At 44.4% G+C, this 16,260-nt stretch overlaps 1 protein-coding gene across 2 annotated transcripts in view; it reads right to left on the minus strand.

Annotated features, from left to right (window-relative positions):
• Window positions 1-16,260, minus strand: part of ehbp1 (EH domain binding protein 1) — a 151,319-nt gene that overhangs the window by 133,623 nt on the left and 1,436 nt on the right. For both annotated transcript variants that reach the window (XM_061836575.1, XM_061836576.1), the window contains exons 2-5: window positions 14,666-15,130; window positions 7,583-7,640; window positions 6,534-6,629; window positions 5,363-5,416 (exon numbers count right to left, since the gene is read on the minus strand). In XM_061836575.1, coding sequence (XP_061692559.1) covers window positions 5,363-5,416; window positions 6,534-6,629; window positions 7,583-7,640; window positions 14,666-14,769 — 312 coding nt within the window. In that variant the 5' untranslated portion in view covers window positions 14,770-15,130. The remainder of the gene's footprint in view (window positions 1-5,362; window positions 5,417-6,533; window positions 6,630-7,582; window positions 7,641-14,665; window positions 15,131-16,260) is intronic.

Below are 16,260 nucleotides of genomic sequence, written 5' to 3' on the forward strand. Positions count from 1 at the left end.
CGCGCGAGGCACTCGAGTGCAAATTAATCCCAATTTGTCGGCCGCGGCGCAGAGGGAGGAAACTTTTGGGATTTCATACTTCATACCAGCTTTTGTCACCTTTGCGTGAATAGCAGAGGGCTGAAATAATTGTGTTTTCCCTTCCCCGAGGCCGGCGCCACGCTCACAAGCCACTGGCCTACGTAATGTGCTCCCCCTGGCAGGGAGGAGAGGGGGTACAAGCCGTGTGTGTGCGAAGTTATGGGGGTGGTTTGTGGAGGGGCGTTTGTGTGTTGTTGACTGTAAAGTGGGCGCCGACAGCGTGCGACTGTTGCGATTTGAAAATGGTTTAAATCGAGTCGATCGGAAACACACAAAATAGACGTTTCCCCAAGTATGATGGTACATTTGTGTGACTAAACCAAAAACAGAATACATTTGACAGCTAAATTTCGGCGACAAAGATTATGTATCGCTAGATACCGTTCAATACGGACAAAGAAATATACAGCAGTACTCCCCGACTAGTCACACAATTTGTTACTTAAGTAATTACGCTTTTATAGAATATTCCAAAGTTGAACATCAGAGTCACTGCGATTTGACGGGCGCGTAACGCCTGCGCAGCATCACACTCGCAAATCTGCGCAGTCGAGCACGAAAAATCACTCGTGTAAAATTTGTTATGAGTAGAAATATCATAGATATTGAAAAACGTCGCTTATTTTGTGTAGTCTTGACCGATGTTCCCTCCAGCGCGGTGAATCACAGCCTGACGTCTTTTTTTCTTTCAACACGGTCTCTTAACAACGAGCTGCTGCTCAGCCTACTCCTACTTCCTACTTTACCTGACACCGCCCCCCCTCCGCTCTTAAAGGGGTACACTCATAATTACAAACAGAACACACACCTGTAACTTTATATCTGTGGGCATGACTGGTGGACCACACCCATAACTTTACATCTGCGGGCATGACTGACCACACCCGTACATTTTCCAAACGTGACTGACTGACATCACTTCAAATGGTTTGCTTACGACCCACATTAAACTGGAATGGCACTCATTTGGTCAAACTGCTGTAAAAAAATATATATATATATATCTGTTAAATCATTTTTCTTCCAGGAAGGAGGACAAAAAACATTTTTGATTCTGAGGTGGATTGTGTGAAAATTTTTTTACCACAATGATTTCTGGTTCTTCCTTGGCCTTGTTGAAAATTGCTCAGTTACTGCTTGAATGGCGATCAACACTTAACCTCTCGGCTATTTATTATGTCTCTATGAATACTTTGAACAGCCGTTTTAAAGCATAATCCATGTCTTCATTTTGGGACATTGAGCTTAAGATTTTTCCAGGATCCGGACACATAAACTTTGTCTCGAAACAAGATGTGGGGGTTTTGTGAAATGTGTCTCTGAGGTCTGCGTTTGTGTGACCGGAGAAAAATAACATATCCAAATCATTGCATGTCCTAGGTCGGCATTTTTAAAGGATTAGTTGTAACTTTTTCAAATCTCAATTGAGGCCTTTATTTTGGGAAATTTAATAAGAATTTTAAAGACTTTTCCACCATCCGCGGACACGTTTTTAACATCAATGAACGTTGCAATTAGTATGCCTAAAGAAGTCCAACACTTGTGGCTCAAAAGTGTTTGTATGACTGCTGGTGGTTGAGAAGAGTGCGCAGCAACTCTTTAAAGACGCTGGCTCAATACGTGTTGCATAAATCCCACGCACAAAGTGCAGTGAAGATTGTCATCATCTTTTCTTCTGGATGATATGCAGATGCCTGAACACGTCCGTCGGCACAATGCCTTCAAATAGAGCGGTCCAATCTTTGCGCACTCGCAATTTGCCCACCTTTTTGATAATGTGCACCTATTTGAAAAGGGGTGAAAGGCAAGGGTAGCGTGCAATTTAGAGATACTGCCGCGCCGCCACTTAGACGGGCCGCCACCTCTCCGTCTTGTCCTCCGCTCGGCTCGCCCTCGCTTGATTATGCGATTGGCCTTGGCGGAGGAACAAATAGGCGAGGGGGGAGAGAGGAGGGAAAAAAAAAAAAAAGGCAGTGTTTGACACTGTCATTTTCAATGACAAAATACAATCTTAGCGGGCCGGTAATTCAACGGGGAGGGATTAGCCTCGCGCGAGGTTGGGCCTCCCCCCCGCCACCAGATTAAGATGAAGCCGGAGCACGGGGATCTTAAATTTCATCATCTCCGGCATTGGGGCACAAAGGCGTATTCTTCGCCTTTCTCCTCTGTCGTCTGACGAGGGGCTGAAGAGAGCTAACCTCTCCTTGCTGCCGTATTCGTTCACGTACGGAACCACATACCTGACTGTGCGTAAACACAGAAATCTTTAAACTACCCGAGCGCATCGCCAAAAATATATAACGTTTATATTGCAGCGCTTTACCACGTAACAAGCGTGTGGACAAAAACAGACAAATGATATGAACCGCTAATGAACGTGAGCCACACTGTGGACTAATTATAAGGGTAGACTACACCCTGGTGGTGAAATTTTACACAGCACTCACCTCTGAGGCCTTTTAATGGGCTCTTAACTCGACAGGAGACAAAAACTAAGCATGGCCGCTGCTTCCCGGGACAGCTGTGGAGAGCTTCGATGTCTATTGAACATTTGGTACATCCGTGTCATTTGTAATCCTTTTCATGCTAAAAGTTAAGTGGACAAAAAAAGTGCATTTTTCTAATAGAGATATTTCATTTCTCTAATTCATCCATCCATCCATCCATTTTCTCTGCCGCTTATCCTCACGAGGGTCGCGGGGAGCGCTGCAGCCTGCCCCAGCGGTCAACGGGCAGGAGGCGGGATACACCCTGAACTGGTTGCCGGCCAATCGCAGGGCACATCGAGACTCACAATCACACCTTGGGGCAATTTAGTGTGTCCAATTAATGTTGCATGTTTTTGGGATGTGGGAGTAAACCGGAGTGCCCACCCAGAGAAAATCCACACAGGCACAGGGAGAACATGGAAACGGCACGCAGGCGGGGCCGGGATCGAACCACGGTGCTCAGAACTGTGAGGCCAGCTGTTCCACCGTGCCGCCTTGTATTTAGTAATGTATTTTTTCCAAATGCATAATGTGGTACATGAGCATTATTTCGATGAAAATATACTAGAAAAGGTTTTGCGGTCGTTTTTTTTTTTTTTTTTAAACTCATTTATGGGCAGGGTGGCAATTTTTTACCTTATTGAGATAAAAGTCTCCTAACAAGCCACAATCGAGGAAATACTTGTTTTTCATTTATGGTTAAGTTATATGATAACGAAAAAAGCAAAAAAAAAAAAAAAAGATGTGCCCTCTAGCGGGCAGCATCCCAAAACTGGGACGGGTATGTTATCAGTTCTGTGAAGTGGTACTGTACATACCAGAGATATGTTTATTAATTCATTCTTATTCTACTTACGCATTAATAATACTGATGGATTGGCATTTTGAAGACAAACTAGGTTGCACACTGACCTTTCTCCCTTTCTTCTCTGGGAATACGCTTCATGTGTACTTGAGGCAGCCATGTTGGGTCAGGAAGGAAAGGGAAATAACTCCGTGCTAACTTTGACCGATGAGTTATCCTCTCCCGATACCAAATTACGGCTTCAGATTAAAACACTGAAAGGATATAATGCGTCAAAATCATGAGGTCCCAAAAATGGGTTTAACGCGCTGGAATGGGTCGATGGGCTTTTCAGTTCATTTCAATTGGTTAAGAAGATTTGAGACACGAGTGTTTTCAATTCCAGGCATGGTCGTAAAACGAATCAAAGTCAATGTGAAGGCGCCGGCGTGACAAATGTTCCTATGACATCAAGGACGACGAACGCGTCCACCGGGCAGCAGTCCACCACGGTGAGGGTGCACGACTGATTTATGTGCCGTCATGAAAGCGGTCATTAGTCAGGTATGCGGCGACCAGCACCGAAGAAGTCACGCCGCCTCTCTTTCCTCTCGTCCTCTTACGCGTCCTCCCACGCTCTGACCGCAAAGCGGCGGCTGACCTGCTTGTCATGTCTGCTTTCTATCAAACACGAGAAGCCCCCCCCCCCCCCCCCCCCCCCCGCCATTAACCCCCCCGAGGACTTTCTTATGTTGTCCGCTTGATGTGCACAAAGAAAGTGACGGGCGGGGCGGGGCAGCTCACCTCGCATTCTTCATCTGCCGCTGACATTCTTGGAAAGATGGCAGCCACGAGCTTTAAACAAACCTAAATGTATTAATGACCCCTTTACCTTATTAACACAGGTTTTGTCCGCACTTGAACATAAAATCTGTTAAAAAAAAAAAAAAAAGACAGGCTGTCCTTCAGTGCACTGGATCGGTTTTCATGTGCACTGAGAGTGTGCGACAAGTGAGCAACTGCGCAGTGGCGCAACTTAGACGACACAAAATAAGCGACGTCTTTCAATATGCTGTATATGTATCTCTACTCGTAACAAATTTTGCGCGCGTGATTTTTTTCTTGCGCTCAACTGCGCAGATTTGCGAGTGCGTTGGTGCGCGGGTGCGTACATACGTAAATAAATGTGATACGAACGAGGAACCAAAATCTAGCGGGTGAACATTGCGCCCCAGAATTCTTATTTCCATAGCCAAATGAGTAGATAGATTGGGTAAAACACAGAACGCATTGACTCTAGATTCTACTCCAACTATGTGCACTTTCACACAATGACACAGCATCACGCAATTACATCTGCTTTAGAGGTAGGGCGGGGTGATCCATTTTATCGATAAATTTGAGTTTAATATCCAGGGTGACTTTTTTTTTTTTTGCGGCTTTCGTACTACAAAGCATGTCTCCGGTGAGATGCGCTGCTTACAATCACAACGCGGTTGCAAACAGAGAGGTGGTAGTGGTTAACACACCGTCACTGTTGACAACTTTGTGAATCTTTACTTACTGCGACGAAGGAATCATTTTTACATTGCTATGCAAATGAGAAGAAAATAGCGTGACGGAAGCCAATCATGTCATCAATCACTTCAATTATGATGCCAACTTATCGGACATTTCAAATGTTTATTTACTAAAGGCACAAGGAAGATTTTAATGAGAGTAAACACTTATTTTCACATTATACATAAAGAATAAATATTAATTTAATTGATCATCAAAAAATATGCACTGCAGCAGTTATTGTTGTCACGGATATGTGCCAAATAAAGTCATGTCAACTGCCATGCAATGGCACTTTCTGACCACACGATGGCAGAACGTCCACGTCAGACAGAAAAGAAAAAAAACCTGATACTGTCCACATCAAACATGAAGATTTAATCAACTTGGCAGATATGCAATAATAAAAGACGAATGCCCATCGAGGACATGGAACAAGATGACTCACGTTTTCAATGACAAACGTCCACTCTTTGTCTTCAAACTCCTCTGCGTGAGGGTCCTGCAAACAAACAAAAGACGGTTATGCTATTATGAACGACAAAAAAACATTTATCCTAAAAGTCTACATGAAAAATGCTGGATTTGCTTGTTTTCTTCCCCAGGAGAAAAGTGTGTCCTCACAATATACTGTAACCGTATGAATAAGATTTACTGTACTGTACTTATGTCGAATACATTTAAACGCAGGCAGCATGTCGTATTAGTCCAGCGTGTCTCCTCTCACACGCACAATGGATACGTCCATCCATGCATTTTCTCCGCCGCTTATCCTCACGAGGGTCGCGGGGAGTGCCGGAGCCTATCCCAGCCGTCAGCGGGCAGGAGGCAGGGGTACACCCTGAACTGATCGCCAGCCAACCGCAGGGCACATGGAGACAAACAGCCGCACTAACAATCACACCTTGGGGCAATTTTAGAGTGTCCAATTAATGTTGCACGTTTTTGGGATGTGGGAGGAAACCGGAGTGCCCGGAGGAAACCCACGCAGGCATGGGGAGAACATGCAAACTCCACACAAGCGAGTCCGGGATTGAACACGGGAGCTCAGAACTGCGAGGCCAACACTTTACCAGCTGAGCCACCGTGCCGCCACAATGAATACATTTCAAATCAACTGCATGATGCAATTCAAAACAAAAAACTATAAACATCTTTCATCCTGATTATAATTTAGCTCACAGTGCTGAATATTAATTTTATTTATTCATCCAGCAGTTTGAGTGTCAATGCTTGTTTGTCTGTACGCGCCCTGAAAATAGCCGGCGGCCAGTTGAGCGTGCTCGAACTCGGCAGTGATAGACTTCGACTTGCCAGACAAGCGCGACAGAAAACAGATGCAAGGATAGACAAGTAAACAAACGTTATAGCAAAATTGATTTTTCTTGTGACCAATTAATATTTGTTACTGTCAACTACAGGGGTAAACACACACACACACACACACAGCTATCAAATTGCCTTGCCCACAAACACAGACACTAAAAGCCCCTTTCAGTTAACGGCAATATTTTAAGTCGAGATTGTTACATTAGTCACAACCAAATCGTCCAGCGGCAACGGTAATGTACAACATGTGGGATGCAAAAGTACAAAAAATAAATAGAATAAAATGTTACCTTAAAGAGAGTGACTGTGATTTCAATGTTCTCTGGTACAGGCCACACCACCACACCTCTGTAGGGATTTTTGATGCCAGGCTGCCAGCCGTGAGACTGCAAGACAGGGAAAAACGGTCCTTTCATTTACAGGTATGGAATGACAAAATAACATTTCAGGAAAATGTGACGTGAATGACTCATAGTTTAATTAATCCAAGTCTACTAAAAAAAAAAAAAAAAAAAGTTGGATCGCCCTCTAGTGGACTCAATTGGTATCCACCGGATGGCAATGGGCGCTTCTAATTTCAAAATGTGTGTAAAACTCCGGTGGCCTGAAGTGCAAAAGTAAGAGTGAAGCGCTAACATATCAGAATTTACAAAAAAACACTTAACATTTTATAAAATACAAAAACAAAATACGAAACACTAACATTTCAGAAAACAAAAAAAAAAAAAACATTTTAATATTTCCCCTTCTGGGTGTTCGCAATTATACCGTAATTTCCGGCCTATAAGCCATGACTTTCTTTCAACCCTGCAGTTTACGCGGTGATGTGGCTCATTTGTGCATTTTTGCCTAACGGCCACAAGGGGGCGCTCGAGTGGATAAAGGTGAGACTGAGACCGGTGGAATATATGTGCCGAGGAAGTCCGGCCCTGTTAGCACTGCGCTAGCGTGTTTCTGCAGTGTCTCAGTGATTTTTACCAGTATGTTTTTTTTTTTTTTTTTTAACTAGCCCTGTTAGTGCGGCGCTACCATTATTGCGGCGCTAGCATTAGCGCGGCAGCCCTAGTGTTAGCACAGCGGTGCTAGCGTTAAACTCTCTGTTTTTCTTTGAAAATACCCCGTGTTTCAATTTGGGTTTCAATGTGGGCACTTGCAGCTTTTACACAGCTGCGGCGTATGTATGTACCAAATAGTAATTCCTTTTCGGGAATTACAGTAATTTGTTTCGTCTTTGCGTGTTATGTTTTCGGAAATGTTAACGAGTTTCACAATTTGTTATTTTGTTTTGTTCTTCCAGACCGACGCATAAAACACTGATAATATGTTTAAGTGCAAAAACCTTGGAAGATTTCCGCCGACTCCTGCGCGTCCAAACCACCACCAGTTTGTCTGGTTGCCTGAAACACATGAAAAGATAAAGTTCAATGGAAAAAAAAAAATTATGAGAGGCTGTGATCACTTGCTTTCACGATGTGATCACGCAAAACTGTAATCTCTTGCACAGAGATCTAACAAAATTCTAGCCTCTCCCAAAATATTCAAGCCTTTCACACCAAAATGTGTAGAACTTTCTTCTCCTTCGCATAGCAATTTCCTAAAATCCCAATTTTTCACTCAAAAACAGGGCGGAAAAGACATTTTTGTGTGCGTGGAGGGGGGGGGGGGGGCGATGTAAAAGGGGCTATTATTAAATTACAAGCAACAGAAAGGAAGTTAATTTTTAGTTGCCTCTAATATGTGATTTCTTTGGTCGGAGTGATTTATTTAACTACTTAATTTGTGTTTGAGTTGACAACATAAAAAATAAATGTAGTAAAAATATATATTACATCATGTTATGGTTATATTTGTTAACTAGCCTTAAAAACACACACGCACAAGCATGAAAACAAAATGGAGACAGTCTGGCTTTGTTTTGTGGCTCTGCAGCATAGTAACACACTCTTGCTGATACAAGCAGACGTTGAAAACATTTCATACTCGTTTCCTCAATGTTAGAATTTAAAAAAAAAAAAAAATTGTGGAATATTGAGAAGGTTCGGTGGGTTGTGCGAGGATGTCGCAGCTGCCCAAAGCTTCCTGTATGGCGGGAGGAAGGAAGTACTTCATGTCCAAACGGGTTCATTTGAGGTCAACGGCAAAACAAAACAAAAGTGCGCAGTCACCGCATCAATGGCGGCCATTTTGACAACGCTGAAAATGTGAAGGGTAAAAAAAAAAAAAAAAAAAAATTAAAAATGAAGGTTGTGTCTGAATTACACATTTACAAGTGTGTCTCCCCCCCCCTTCCCCAACATAATAAAATGTTACATACAGGAGGAGGGGTGTGCCACCTCGCTCAGGATGTTGTAGGAGGTGTGCCTTTTTCCAAAATATATATTTCATATTTTTATTCCCACATGACGGCCCGTTGGCGTTTTATATTTATTTTGGCACGGGCGGTCAAGTCTGCTTCCTGGCAAAGAACTTTTATAAGACAAGGGAAGCGTTTGTGTGGAGGATGAAGGTCAGTCCACGGTTCTGATCGCAATAGCAGATTTAAAAAAAAAAAAAAAAAGTGTTTTTTTTTTTTTTTTTTTTTTTTTTTTAAGGGAACACCGCATCGGGACTGTTGAACTGTGACAAACATTATTTCTAGTAAACCTTCTTGAGGAATATGCTAGAAAACTCGGGAATTTGGGTTGGGGTTTGAGTTCAGGGTTCGGGGTTACAGTTACTTGGAGTTAAGTATTACATAATATTTGGGGTGACGCTTTACCTTGGTAGCACGGGGCTAGGGTAGGATCCGTTTTGTGGTTAGGGGTTAGACTTGGGGTACAGGGGTGAGGGTTTATGATTACGGCTAGAGTTGGGGGTTCCATTGTAAGAGGATTTCAGGTCATAATTCATCCATGATTCAATTTCTTCTTTGTCTTCTTTTCCTTTCGGCTTGTCCCGTTCGGGGTCGCCAATTCTTTTTCCATCCAAGCCTATCTCATGTCCTCCCTCACCACATCCATCATCAACCTTTTCTTTGGTCTTCCTCTCTCTCGCTCTTTAGCCAGGCAGCTCCATCCTCAGCACCCTTCCTACTCTCTCGCTTCTGGACATGTCCAAACCATCGAAGCCTCCAAAACATCCAACTTTGGCTGTCCCTCTAATTAGCTCGTTGCTAATCCTAACCATCCTGCTCACTCCGAGCGAGAACCTCAACATCTTCATTTCTGCCACCTCCAGTTCTGCTACCTGTCCACCGTCTCTAATCCGTACACCATGGCCAGCCTCACCGCTGTTTTATAAACTTTTCCCCTCATCCTAGCAGAGACTCTGCTGTCACATAACACACCAGAGACCTTCCACCAGCTGCCCCCACCTGGCTGGACCCGTTTCTTCACTTCTTTACCACGCTCGCCATTGCTCTGGATTGTTGAACTCAACGAACAACAAAATGAGCAAAAAGCTACAGCAAAAGCAGCACTCGTTCTTCGGTTTACAACAAGCAGCAGTTTTAGTTAGTGACAGCGCTTGGAGCAAACATCCAAAGCGGTAATGTTTTTCTTTTTTGTTTGACGTCAGGCGAGCTGGCATGAAAGGGTCGGTCTGGCAGCGGCAGGACTGCTGCCCACCACGATGAACGCATGCTAAACACAAGGAAGGTGTCACGGCCTAACACGGGCTGCTGGCAGACCCTCCAAACACTGACTCAACTGTCGGACTCTGCCGTCACGAGATTTTACGCTCGCTGATGTTGTTACCGGTGGCGCGACCGGTTAGAGCGTTGACCACACAGTCCTGAGAACCTGGGTTCAAATCCCGGCCGTGCTGGTGTGGAGTTTGAATTTTCTCGCTATTGTGGGTTTCATCTCACATCCCAAAAACATGCATTCATTGAAGACTCTAAATTAGGTGTGATTGTGAGTGCGACTGTTGTCTGCTGCAATGTGCCCTGCGATTGGCTGGCAACCAGTTCAGGGTGTACCTCCCCTCCTGCCAGAATATAGAGCTCGTACACCTATGTCACCGAAATCACGTGACTGGTCATATTGCCAGTCAAACAAAGCATTGTTCAATGCTAAGTCCGTTGAGACGAAAAGAAAAATGTGTCTTATGGCACCACGCAGTTAGAGTTTTGTCCGATACCGTTAAACATTTAGAAGGTGATGATAAGTTCAAAACCGGAGAAAAGTTTGGACGCATACAAATACTTCGTTGCTGGATTTGTTCTCAGTCAAGAATAAATCCCACATAGTGATGGACCCACTAATTTTTTTTTTTTTTTTTTTAAATACAAGTTTTACACAAACTCACATTCATTAACAAATAAAGACAGAGATGGCTCCTCCGTACACGGAAGCGTATTGCTCCTACACGTACACCTCTCTGCACAGACAGTTTATTTTCTTTTTTTAAAGACGCATTGTTCTCCAATGAGCCAATTTGGCATTGTAAATACATTTTGGGGAATTTGAGATTGAGAAGAATAATTCATACCTGAAGTAATGTGATTGCTATACAGTCATTTTTATTTGGTTGGGCACCATCAACCCCGTTTAATTGCCACAATCCATCAATCTTTTCTCATCCTTTCAGCTGGTATTCCATAGAATGATCTCCGAATATCTGTCTCATCTGTTGTAACACAACAGGCCTTGGGTATTGTAAATATTCTCCTCCGGTTCCATGTCTCCCACAATGTCGAGCAGCTCTTTTTTCGACCGGCAATATGGCGTTGTGAAAATGGTGGCGTTACGTGCACGAGCTCTAGAGCTGGGATAGGCTGCGGCACTCCCACGAACCTTGTGAGGATAAGCGGCTCAGAAAATGGATGGATGGATGGTGTCATTACCATGTCCATAATAGATTTGCGTTATTTTACAATGTCTTTCAAATCACCATATTACACTCCACGATACTCTTTTTATATCTAAAAAAAGAATCATGGCGTGGCACACATCTCATTAATGATTTATTCTGAATTGATTCTTTGAGTGCAAGCTTCTGCCAATATTGACCCGGCAGCATCCAGGAAAGTACATAATCAGATTACTTAATGAATAAAAGGCACAAAGGGAACCCAGAATGACATCTAAGAAGTCGGCACGTTGAGAAGGAAAGTAAGGTGACACCGCTTGAAAGCCGCTGAGGTCACGGATTCAGGCTACGTGACCTGACAGATTATTAAGACTCCCGCGCCACATTGATCGTGAAGACCTGCTCACGGCTAAAGCCGAAAATTCCGAGGAACCAGAATGCCCCGATCAGATGAGTTGAGCGCTGCAAACTCTGCCCCCGAGGTTCTTTGACGTACCCCCCTCCAACTCAGTCCTTTTATTAGAACCCCTGGAACAAACTTAGACGAGAGTCCCTGTGGCTCTGCAAAAGTTTCTTCCTGAATGTTCCCAACACTAAATAGACTCCATTCAAAGGTCTAAGAAGACTGTTTTGCTTTTTGGCATCAAACAAGAAACAGCAGTCTCAAGACGATTATTAAAAAGCTTAAAATTATTTACGTGACGTAACATTCACAATACGCATCGTCTAGTGTTATTGATGTTAATACCATCGTAATACTCGGACAAACAGTGGTGAACTTCACTTCCAGTTTGCGTAACAAGAGTGGATTAAAATGAAATCCATGAGGCATCATTGCGCCATAAAGGCACAGCTACTGAGACGGACATAAATAAAGACGTACGCTGTTGACGGCGCAACTTTCATTTTTTTAGGGACTGTATCAAGAAGCCGAAAGAGATCTAATAGCTGCAAAGAGCCGAGCTCGAGTTGATGGGAAAAAAAAAATAATAATAATAATAAGCAAAGTGTTCCACAGGCCCGCCCAGCGTTCACTCAACTCACGGAAGACGTGTACATTCTCCTCATTCCATTCCGTGACACATCTGTCCCGGGTCCAGGACGGTGTGCCGGGGCCTGCGCCGATCCTGCTTCGCAATACGTGCCCGCGGGGGGAAAGGATCGCTGCGATCACTGCGCACTTATTCGGCACCTCTTCCTGACGACAGGAAGGGACATTCATTTCTCCTTTTTTCCGGGGGAATATGGATTAAAATCCAGCCGATATGTTTTTGTATTTATCTCCGTAAAGGAGGGGACATTCTAAAAGCGTAAACTTTCATTCGTGACCTTATAACTTATAAACCACCATCCGAAAAGATGGTGGACATCAGATGTTGGAAACCATTTGTAGAACAAAATCGGCTCCGGTGGCTAGCGCACCTACTTCACAGTTCGGTTCAGAGTTCAAATCTCAACTATGGCCTTCCTGTGTGGCGTTTGTACTGACCCCACGATCGGATGGGTTTTCTGCGGGTAACACACGATACTTTGAAGACCCAATTGCCCATAGGTGTGCGTGAGAGTGTAAAAGGGTTTTTTTTGTTTATATGTGGCTCGCGATTGGCTAGCAACTAGTCCAAGGTGTAAGATCATTTTGACTAAAATCATAAATCTTATCTTGAGTCTAGATTAAATTGGTGTGCCAGTGTATGGGTGTTTATCGATATGTGGACTGGTCGCAAATCATTTGCAGGTCACAGGCAGACAGAATTAGTCGCATAAACAATGGAATGCCAGAAGAACCAATGAAATATGAGGTTAGTCACAAAGATTATTTAGAAGTCGGAATTGTGATGTTTTGGGCAACATTGGTTGGAGTTCGGCATTGCACCATCCAGTTGACCGCCCTTAAGTATGTATTTGTTATGCTAATCGGAGGAGAGGCTGAAGAATCCCAGGACTGGTCGCCAGCTAATTGTGGGCCGTGTAGGGACGACTGAGCCTTCACACTCGCCTATGGACAACGTAGAGCCGGGGTGCCCAGACTTTTTTTTTACCCCAAGATCTACTTTTCAAGCAGCCAGCCTCTCGCGAGCTACCTGCATTGAGCACCCCTGACCGAGAGCCTTCAATGAACCGTAAAGCGGTGCAGCCAAAACCGACTGAACTCTTGTTCAGTGTGCCAGCTTTGGGGTAGTTTAAGCTTCACGCAGATGTTGAGACTTCCGTCTGTTAATCGTGAATGTAATTCAATTTGATTTGCCATCATGACGGTGAACAGTTCTTGCCGACAAAGGCGTGAGTTTTATTCCTTTGATTATCTTGTCTTTATGCGAAGTTGTTCAAATGTTCATTGGCAACATCGAGTATGAATGCTTTGGCATATTCCCCATCTGTGAATTTAAACACACAGCAGAACCGTCTCTCTCCACAAAGGCTGTCCATTATTGTTAAAACTTCAGTACTCATATTTTTTTTATTTGAGCAACCTTTGTCAAATAAAAGACATTTCCATAATTAGTTGTTCCAACAGATTTCACGGAAACGTCGTTACCCAGCCTGAGAAAACACGGAACCAAAAATCCGTTTCCCAGATCTCAGGGCTTACTTTTAATAAAATTTGCCCGTGTGTGAAATGTAAAACAAGTTCTCAAAGAAATACAACAATCTGTATAAAACGAACGTACATGAACCCCCCCCTCTATTTTTAATGATTAAAACGCCCAGCTTTGTCAGTGTGGTTTACAAACAGCAGCGGTTTCCGCTTCTGCGCTACGGATGCGCAAGGTCGAGTTATTCATATCCGGGTCACTCAAACGCTAGTCAAACATGTCGGTTGCTAAGCGTAAAAGACAAAATGCTCACGCCTGCTAAGGCTTTATTCTGAAGTACATGTAAAAACCGGTTCCCATGAGCATTATCAATGGGACCCGAAAAATCGTTTCTCAGGACAAAAATCAACGGAACCGAAAGATCGGTTGCCATACTTGCCGAAATCCTCAGGCCTGGATTGGCGATCGACCCTTTCGCACCTACGCGGATCGACTTCGACTACTAACTACGGCAAGCCCACTAGGACAAACTATCTATGCGACATTTGCGTTGCATGCATGACAGAAATCCCATGTACAGTATGTCGTACAGTATGGAACCATCAAAAGAGCCAGGTATGGATCGCGAGCCATAGGTTCCCGTCCCCTGCACTAGGCCATCATACTACCCAGATTGTGTTCATGTGTTAATTACTCGTGTATCATCTCGCATTACATTAGTGATCATTTTTAGTCATAGTTTCATTTATAATGATCCTGAAATATGAGTATTCCAAACTGAGCTCAACGGACCAAGAAATCAGACATCATCGCGGAACCGGTTGTGGAAATTCCGCTGCGATTCCCACATTGTTTCAGCCGCCCTCGTTGGGTCGCGAGTACCATCCTTGCAGGAGGTAACGGGCTTCCCCGAAGGCGGCGTTCACAACGAGCCGCCACCACGCTGGCTGGCAAGCCTGCACGCCGACGTGCGTCTGTGTGTGCGCGAAATACGGCCAAGAGATATGAAGTCTGCATTCCAGCACGCGGACACACACGCGAGCCAGCGTGCAGTTTTCAAGGTGCACAAATGACAGCGCGTAGACTCAGCCACTCACCATTTCTTGGTGCATTCCACCATCAGCTCCTGGTAGGACGCCACGAACTGGAATTTGGAGGCGTGCTTCCCCACACGTTGCAGTCTCTTCCAAACTGAGGCCATGTTTTAGATATCCCGTCCCACGGGGAGGTGAGGCTGGAGGGGGGGGGGGGGGGGGCTATCCTTCTTCGTGGTTTTTTTTTTCTTATTCTTCTTCTCTGTTCGCACCAGCGCACGCTTAACGTTTACCGCAGCGACGCGGCCACCGGACGCATAGTTCACGTATTAGCGGAAGACGTATGGGAGATGAGGCATCCGAGAACGACGGCGGAGGGAGAGATCGCGGTGTCGGGGCTCAAGATCTCCGCGGCACGAGCGCGGCGCGACGCGCATTATCTTGCGAAGGAAAACATTCCACGATTTCAAGCGGCATGATGAGTAATCCGCTGGGTGTAGATTGCTATTGTGACATCCTGGGAGGTTCCTGTGAAGCAGAGGGAAAAGTCAGTAGACTTTGGGGTGAAGCCCAAATACACACAAAAAAAATAAATTTTTTTAGTATGGTCACTGTTATCAAGTTCGTGCCATCAAAACAATGGGTTGTCGCCCCAAAATGGTTCTCCATGTTTTATTGAGTCATAAAAGTGGAACGCTATTTTAGCAATTAATCTTGCCCAACATTTTACGTGTACAATAACATTTATTTATGCAGAATGGGGAGTGAACCCCCATTTATCACAGGGGATATGTCCCAACCTCAGCTACAATAAGTGAAAATTCATAAGTGAGATTGAAGTTGAAGTGGCCGGGGAAAGGGAAGTCTGGCTATCCCTGGTGAAGCTACTTCCCCCGCGACCCAAAACCCGAGAAGCGGAGAAGTGGGCTGGGGTGGATGGATGAATAAAACCTTTCAAAAAATATGCGATATAGCAGCGCCCTAAGATGATGCTCTGCCCCGCCCTGCTCCTTCTCAGGTGCCATGTTAGCGGAGGAGTGGCTAGCTAGCGGTGGCCAACTGGCGAGATAGCGAACGGCAACGCGATGGAAGATTCCAGTAGAGAACGGCGGCCGAGGAGGCTCGTTGTGGGCTTGATCCCAGAGAAAAGAGCGTCGTAAACCTCTCCAGGAACCTGTCCTGAACCAGTCATCAAATAGCTCAACAATTCACAACTTTTTGTTCTTTCAATAACACGCTGCGATGCCACGAAAGCCTGGTAACTAGCAATTAGTGTCCAGAAAGTACTGTACAGTCACTGTGTGCGTGGGTGTGTGTATATGAGACCAACCTTGTTCCTTCAGCTGTATTTTTTTGTCAGATTCTATTATTGTATTCTTTATGTAATTTACCATTAGCGGTACCAGGCATTAAAACAAATAAGACATTGAAGTAACAAGGGCGGGCTAATATTTTTTTTTTTTTTATTGACTGTAGGTTGAAGTAAGGGATCTCGAATGAAAGACATCTTTATACGTCAGGCAGGAGCTAAGTTTAGCCTGGCTTGTTAGCGGAAGTTACAGACAGTCTTTACCGCATGGACATGTTCGGTGTATTATCCATCCGGCCATCCGTTTTATGAACTGCTCATATTTTCTAGGGATGATTACTTGTACAGT

The sequence above is a fragment of the Syngnathoides biaculeatus genome, chromosome 12 (assembly GCF_019802595.1).
Source record: "Syngnathoides biaculeatus isolate LvHL_M chromosome 12, ASM1980259v1, whole genome shotgun sequence".
NCBI lineage: Eukaryota > Metazoa > Chordata > Actinopteri > Syngnathiformes > Syngnathidae > Syngnathoides > Syngnathoides biaculeatus.